Source organism: Colossoma macropomum, unplaced genomic scaffold (assembly GCF_904425465.1).
Source record: "Colossoma macropomum unplaced genomic scaffold, Colossoma_macropomum, whole genome shotgun sequence".
Lineage (NCBI taxonomy): Eukaryota > Metazoa > Chordata > Actinopteri > Characiformes > Serrasalmidae > Colossoma > Colossoma macropomum.
This window is the reverse complement of record NW_023495860.1, coordinates 64,622-72,811: the sequence shown is the minus strand read 5'-3', so window position 1 is coordinate 72,811 and position 8,190 is coordinate 64,622. Positions and strand designations below refer to the sequence as shown.

General features: G+C 36.2%; 1 protein-coding gene across 1 annotated transcript; it reads right to left on the bottom strand.

The window, feature by feature from the left end:
- Window positions 1–2,119: 2,119 nt before the first annotated feature.
- Window positions 2,120–5,415, bottom strand: LOC118803151 (the record flags this gene model as incomplete). Its single annotated transcript, XM_036563668.1, has 3 exons — window positions 5,326–5,415; window positions 4,295–4,357; window positions 2,120–3,722 (listed from the first exon to the last, which is right to left on the bottom strand). Coding segments are annotated over exons 2-3 (1,614 nt in total), but the record flags the coding sequence as incomplete, so codon positions are not given.
- Window positions 5,416–8,190: the final 2,775 nt, after the last annotated feature.

The window sequence follows — 8,190 nt, the reverse complement described above, 5'->3', positions numbered from 1 at the left end:
ATGCATCAATCATCATAATGTGTGAAGAATGCATGAGAATTAATACATCATTCATTTGCATCATGAATAAATTGGGTAAAATGCACATACAATGAAACTAATGGAATAATATATAGTTATATATATTGTATAGCTATATATATATATATATATATATATATATATATAGTTCTACAATTACAGACTGTAGTCCATCTGTTTCTCTGCAAGCTTTGTTAACCCCCTTTTATCCTGTTTTTCAATGGTCAGGACCACCACAGAGCAGGTATTATTTATTTGGGTGGCAGATTACTCTCAGCACTGCAGTGACAGTGACGTGGTGGTGATGTGCTAGTGTGCTGTGCTGGTACCAGTTGTGGACGAAGTACACAAATCATGTACTTGAGTTAAAGTAGAGACATCCAAGGTAAAATATTACTCCAGTAAAAGTAGAAGTTCCTTCCTTTAGACGTCCACTTGAGTAAAAGTACAAAAGTATTTGCCTTCTAATGTACTTGGTACTTATCGAAAGTAAAAGTACCAAAAGATTAATTAACTTCAACTTAATTACAAGTTTAAGTTTAATAAAAACTTGCTTTAAACACAAATGAGTTTTCCTGTACTAAACTGCATCTGTAGGTCTCTGTTCATAAACATAAACTAGCAAAAACAAATTTACTGTAAAATGAAACTCTGTTTGTATAAATTCTGAAAAAAGACACGTCAGTCACAACTGCATATGTACATATTTCTATATTGTGGTCTGTTTACACAAAGTTAGGTTAGTTCATCATTTATGTTGAATAGACACTCCCAAAATCTTACGCTGCTGCACTGACGTTGAACCATGTGCTGCACTGGGTCGGTATGACCAACAGGTCAAAACAAGCTCAAAACAAAGTGACCGCTGTGCCCTGATTGGTGTTCTTGCTTTGCACTTCTTTTGTTTTGACATGTTAAATTTTTTCACACACATAAACCAAAAGAAACAACAGATTTCGCATAATATACTGGAGGAAAAAAGTAAGATATTTGACTTTGAAATGTAGTGGAGTGAAAGTAATAAGATGCCCAAAATGGAAATACTTCAGTAAAGTACAGATACACAAAAAAAACTACTTAAGTACAGTAATGAATTACATTTACTTAGTAACTTTCCACCACTGGCTGATATAAGTGCTGGAGTGCTGCTGTTTTTCCCTATAAGTTCAGGTTGTGTACATGTGTACATTCTCAAATGTCTACTTTTACATTTGTTTTGCATGTTTTTAGATGTTAAGCACCTCATAGAACTAGCTTGTCACCCTAAGTTGGCTGAGGATGATTCAAAAGGGGGCGCCATTAGCAGTCAAATAGGTTTTGATGCTTCATAAGAGCAGCGCTTCTAATTAATGACCCTGTGTACAATTGTTTTTATGTGACTGCATGTTTTGAATATAGTAATATTGTTCAAACGTTGATCCATTTGCCTGTAATATTTACAGGGAAGAGTCAAGACAGGAAAGAAAGGTTCTGGAGCCGTCCATGGCAGAATCCTCCATACTGTGTTCATAATGGCGAATTCAAAGGAGTGATTTGGTGCAGTGGTGCAGTGACTTGTAAAATGCCAGGTTATTTTCTCTTTGTGCACTGTAATTCATACTTTTCTCTGTCTTTTTCTCTATCTTTGTGCAGACACAGTGCACATGATAGGATTTGTCTCCAATGTTTCCAATAAATTTGTCGCTCATATGCATTTTTTTAAATGTTATTTATTTTAGAAATTAATTTCCAAGTACAGCAATGTAACTGTTATACAGTTCAAACCAGAGCCCAATAAACTTAATGTAGATAACTATGAATACATTCATAAGGTGATTAATTAATATGACAAAATAGCATCAAAAGGAATTACAGAGTGTAGTGAATTCCACTAGCTTCCATTAGACAATAATCATTCAAAACTAACCCAATAACAAAATGATTAAAAGGATACATGTGAATACAGCATGAACATTTGAATGAACAAATTTGTATCCATGCTTTTTTCATTGTTCCATGCCACCATGTATTTTATTTATTTTTTAACAAGACCAGTAACTTTATTAACACCTTTATAAAAACCTGCTCTCAAATAGCTCAGTGCAGCATGGGCTCTTACATGTGCTTCAGGTTCAATCTTCCTCAGCTCCTTCAGTCTCTGAGCCCAGTCGAGATGTCCAGATTCCTCAGCTTGGGGGATCAAGAAGTCCAGAGATTCAATAATGAAGGCAGAGTCTGGTTTTAATGCAATCTCAGACAGTCTGATGATGGTGTTGCAGGCCTCTTCCACCAGTTGGGTCTTTTCTTTTTCAGTCTCACTCAGTTCTTCTTTCAGTCTGGTCTCTATGCTTATCCTCTCTTCTTTCTGCTCAAATTTCTCGGAGTCTAAACTGATATCTGCTGTGGACTCGTCAGTGCTGCCATATTGTTTGATCACATCCGTATACATGATTTCTACCTTTTCACTCTTTGTAACATATTTCTTGTTCTCTCTGATGTGTTGGCTGTAGTGACACTTCCCTGAACACACAGTGCAGCGACCATCTTTCATGACTTCACACAAAAAGGGGTTGATGGCACACCAGCAGTCGTACTCATGACAGTTCTCCTGACAGACGGAGCAACAGGTTGCCTTTCTGTCCCAATGTGAAGCGTTTCCAATGCTGACTTTCTCCTTGTGACTCCTGGTGACTGTAAAAGAAAAGTTTTCATTTCTCTCAATGTTTTCCTGGTTTTCTTTGAGGGCTTCCTGAATCTGAGTCAGTTCTTCCTGTTTGAGCTCCTTGAATTCAATGCGTTCCTGCAGATTAGAAACACAGGCTTTCAGTCGAATTTGCTCTGTCAGAACTCTTCCAGTCTTTTCTAAGCTTTTTGTGTTCTGGTCTTTCAAAGATGTGAAGAAATCCTTTAGACTTTCCTCTGTGAGCTCCCAAGCAAACTGATATGCTTTCTGATGTTTCGTGGTCCGTTGCTCAGCTTGCCGGTTGTTGAATAAGAAATAAACAGGATCAGTTCCGTTTTCTTTCCTGCAAGGAATCTTCGCTTTCTTGATGGCATTAATGATGTTTGTTGGTGGTCCTCCATCTGAGTGTGTCATAAAAAACACAATGTTCTCCTCTATGTCTTCACCAAATAGAGACAGAATTGCATCAAAAATGTAATGCTGTCTGTCAGAGAGACGATTCTCAGCTGCCTTCACTACCAGACACACTGCATCTATTTCCTTCACTCCAGTGTCATTTTTAAACAGTTTAAACAAGTTTTCAGCAATCTGTTGATCATATTCTGCTCCTCTGGTGTCTCCATAACCTGGTGTGTCAATGATGGTAACAGAGATTTGGTTCTCCTGGACAAAAACTTCATAGACAGTGATTTCAGTTGTTTGTTTTTCTGTCTGATCTGCTGTTTCAGGTTCAGTTTGATTCACTCCTCTGTCTTCTGTGATCTCAAACCAAACATCATCATCGATCTTCACTCCTAGTGTGTAATTCACTATGCCGTTGATCAGAGTGGTTTTGCCTGTTCTAGTTTCTCCCACCACCAGTATGATTTTGTTTTGAGTGTTGATGTATCGCTGACCAAATGTCCATTTTCTGATTTTACCACTTTTATCTAGATTACTTCTGGTTGTAAGCAGACAATACCGTGATGGTTTTCCTTCACTGATTAACTGACTCTTTTCCATCAAATCACTGACAGTCCAAGATGTCCCTTGTGACCTGCTGAACCCAATAAAGAGAGACATTTTATAGAGAAAAATGTGCTTATATTGTTTCTCTGTTGTTTTTTCAAATGTGAACAGAATTTGATTCTTTGGGAAAAAACAGCAAGCATTTCCTTTTATGTGTCCTTTGCAAAAACTGCCGTCTGTCACTCACAAGTGTGCAAAGCTTTGGTCACATGAGATAAGAATGCATAATCTATAAAATGTGCCATAACTTCTTCACAGGCAACATTTTATTTTTTTGTTTGTTTGTTTTATTTATTATTTTTAAAATGAAATTCAGCAAATAAACAGTAATTGTGCATTAAAATGTGCAGAAGTGTGTTTTCTGTACAGGATGCATTCACTTACTTTTACTGAATTAACAAAACATGTCTTCTGACCAGCGTTGTTCAAACATTTGCATATGACTGTATATATACCAAATCAAAATGTTCTACATAGGAAAAGAATACTACAATGCAATTACAAATTACATTAGGTCAGTATCTTCTGTTCCCCACAGCACCTTAGTTGAACTATGCAGAAAGCTAATCAAAATATTAAACCTCAACAAATTTCTTTTCTCACCTGTAAGCCATGTGTTGTAGCTTAATACAGATGTCTCAGGAGACTCTGGCACAGCTGAATAACCTGTTAACAGTATTTAAACATCCATAAGGGAAAGCATATGTAAGCATATGAAAGCATATGAAAAAGTAGAGCCAAAAGTAATGCAAATAATAATAAAAATGATAACAGTATCAAGATACAGATCAAACAAAAATCACAGATTCACAGATATTATTATATACCTTACACCTTATTATTACAGATATTATTATACACCCTACAGATATTAAAAAATGGGTCTTTTTCCCAATCACAACTGTCAGCTTTGTTCTGGACATACAGAAGGCACTTTTCTACATATATTCTTAGAATGCAAGCCTATTTTCTGCTTTTGGAAATGTGTTACTACTTTAATGAAAGTTTTAAATCTTATTTATATGCCAAACCCAGCTCTCTGAAATTTTACACTTAACCAACATATAATGCTATACTTTGGTTTTACTGCAGCTAAAAAGTCGATTATTTAATTTTGGTTTACTCCTCATTTTAATTTACAGAGATTTTGGATTTGTACACTTGACATAATTGTGACCCTTGAAGATGTGACCGCAAGATTGAACAAGGATCAATCAAAGACTACACAAGCTTGGACTGAAATGGCATCTGCTATCTGCTAATCTGGAAATTATATAAAGGCATTTTCATTGCACTATTATCACCATACAAAAAAAAGATTTTAGATCTTTTTTTTTTTTTGGAGGCTATCCCTTACTCCCATTTTCCTCCATTTTTTCCATTTAACTGACAACTACTACTGGTCAAATATTTCCACATGTATGCAAAACTGAATAAAAATTGATCACAAACAATGGATATCAAACAAACTTTATATTTATCAGAACATTTTTTATAGATAAAGATAGTTTTACTTGAGCATATCTGACTGCTATTTACACCTACTAATATATCAGCATCACTTAATATTTTCCTTATCAAACAAAGTCAAGTGCCAGACTGTCAGTGAAAATGCAAATTCAAATTCAACATACCTGTGTTGTAGAAATGCTCCTCTGTCAGGAGTAAAATGTTGATATAAAATGTTGATATTAGGGCAAAAACGATACTTAATTGTCGTTTACCTTTTTATAATATTATTTAAATAATAAGCAAATTGTCGCAGTGCAGGTTGCACAATTTAATGCAGCATTGACCACCACCAGCTCCTTGAGGTTGAAGAAGCATCACAGAAGCAGAAGAAGACAGAACAAACCACTTCCTTTACCTTCATTAGCAAAAACATCACATGGTTTCTAAGAATCCATCCACTTTCCCACACACGAAGAATGATGGTTAAACAACAGTAGACTTAATTTAGACTTTAGACTCTGTAAAATAACAAAATATGCACTTAGTATTTCCAAATACTGCATCAGTGTCTGTGAAATGTTTCTGTGCAATGCAGTCTTTAATGTAGCCATATTCACAGATACTGAAACAACTCAGAACACAGTGATTTAAATGTGCTCATCAAACACTGTCACTTAGAAATTATACTTAGTCCTCCTGTTTAGTACCTTTCTACATTATAAGTCTACAGATTTACAGTCATGAAATTAAGGAGTAAAGATCTAGAAAGAAAATTGTCTACCCTCAGCGCTAATTCACAGTTCTTTTGTTTTGCAGATGTCTTTCTGCCCAAATGTCCTTTTTCTGATCTTGTCACTACTTATCTTAATTACCTCAACTTAGGTTGTGAGTAGACGATACTTTGCTGGTTGGCCCTCACTTATTAACTGACTCTCCTGGATTGAATCACTTACAGTCCAAGACGTCTCATGTGATATGCTGAACCCAATAAAAACATAAATATTACTATGAAAATGTGTATGTTATTCCTTAATTATTATTAATGTAAATTCCCCACCAGTACAGAAGTTTCTCCACTTAAGTTAACAAGAAAAAAAAAAACTTTGCTACATAAGATAAAGATGTACACCGATTGGCCACTTCATTAAGTCCACCTCCTTGTTTCTACACTCACTGTCCATTTTGTCATCTCTACTTATCATATAGGTGCATTTTCTAGATCTATAATTACATTTTGTAGTTCATCTGTTTATCATCTGTTTTAGTATTTATGCATACTATGAAATCTTGGAAAAGAGAAGTCAGATGAGAGCATTTTTTCTCCTCAAAAATGTTTTTTTTTATTTAGGACATTGCAGAAAAGCCACTTGAAAACCAGATGAAATAGCAGGGAGGTTACTTTTAACCATAGAACTCCTCTCTATGTTAGACACTCAACCAACCCAACTAACTATACCCACACCCTAACACAGAATAACATGAATAACACATAACACATCTTTAAACTAACAACCAGTGACATTAACAACAACAAAAAGTCCCTTTTTACTGCCAGTGTGCACCTCCCATGAGCCTCTTTAAACGTTCATTTTCATAACAAAGCTTCTATGCTCATGAGTGTCAGCGCACCCTGGTGCATCACTCTCAGCACTGCAGTGACACTGACATGGTGCTGGTGCGAGTGGATCAGACACAGCAGTGCTGCTGGAGTTTATAGACACTGTCCACTCACTGTCCACTCTATTAGACACTCCATAGCAACCACCTAGCAACAACTTAGCAACCACTTGTTATACGATAGAAACCACCTGGTAACATATTAGCAACCACTAGGAATACCATAGCAACCACCTGGGATACCGTAGCAACCACCTAGCAACAACCTAACAACCACCTGGGGTACCACACCAACAGCCTACAGCAGTTTTTCAGTGAGTTCTGTTTTGGTAAAGCAAAGCAAAATAAACACTGATGGCTTATTGGAGATGAGCAGTATTTTTGTCTAAACTGCATACAGACCTGCTCATCCTTACAGATATTATTTTTTTTTAAAGTGTGCTTTCTTTCTCCACATTTTGGCCTCCTGCTCACACGACATTGATGTTTTAGGTCACTGAAAACAAAGCTTTTGGAAAATGCTCTCCAGTGAGGAGATTTTAAAAACTCACAGATGTTTACAGCTGGAGAACATGCTTCATGACACTGCATGTCTGACATGGCTGATAACCTGACTCAGGCCCAGTGCTACGTTAATCGCCTGCTTTGTTTATCTCTATGATAAAGAGGTGCTACGCTAACATAACCCAGACTGACTGATTTCTTGATATGTAACATTACAGATTTGCAGCAACCATAAAATAGACTAACTGTTGTGTGCAAGGACAGAAGGTTTTTTTTTTAAGTTTTTTTTTTTTTTTCTACCCCAATTTTTCTATTCCCATCTATCTCACTTCTCTAACAGGTGCAATCCAACCATTCAATCAACCTTGTTAGCCTGTTACATATTTATACTAGTGACATTGCTTGGCTGGACGTTTTCTCTTTATTTTCGATTGGCCTATCTCTTTTTCCTGCTTCACTAAAACACACTTAAGGTGAATGTTGCACAATGTTGTATAATACACCCTTTTCTGGAAAGTAAAGCATTGAGTAAAAAAGTGGCATTCCTGTTGTCTGTGTCTCTCCCTTCCACCCCTCATCACATACTCCATGTTACATCCCCTTTACCCCTAGATACAACCAAAAGGGAATGTAACACTAACATACTACATATCTGTGATAGAAATGTGAGACTTTACGAGGGTAATTAACAGATTATGACTGTAAAACACAGCCCCATAACTTGATTTTTTTTTTTGAACCACTTGTAATGTAAAACTCATACATATGTAACTAAGTACCTAACTGATTAATTAAATACTATTAAACAGGGTAACTGTAGTCAAATCAGTTTATGCAATAGCAGTTTATGGAAGAATGGAGGCATCGGATCAATACTCTGGAGACTGATAGCACTGATTGGAGCGTGAGGGAGGTTCAGGAGTCAT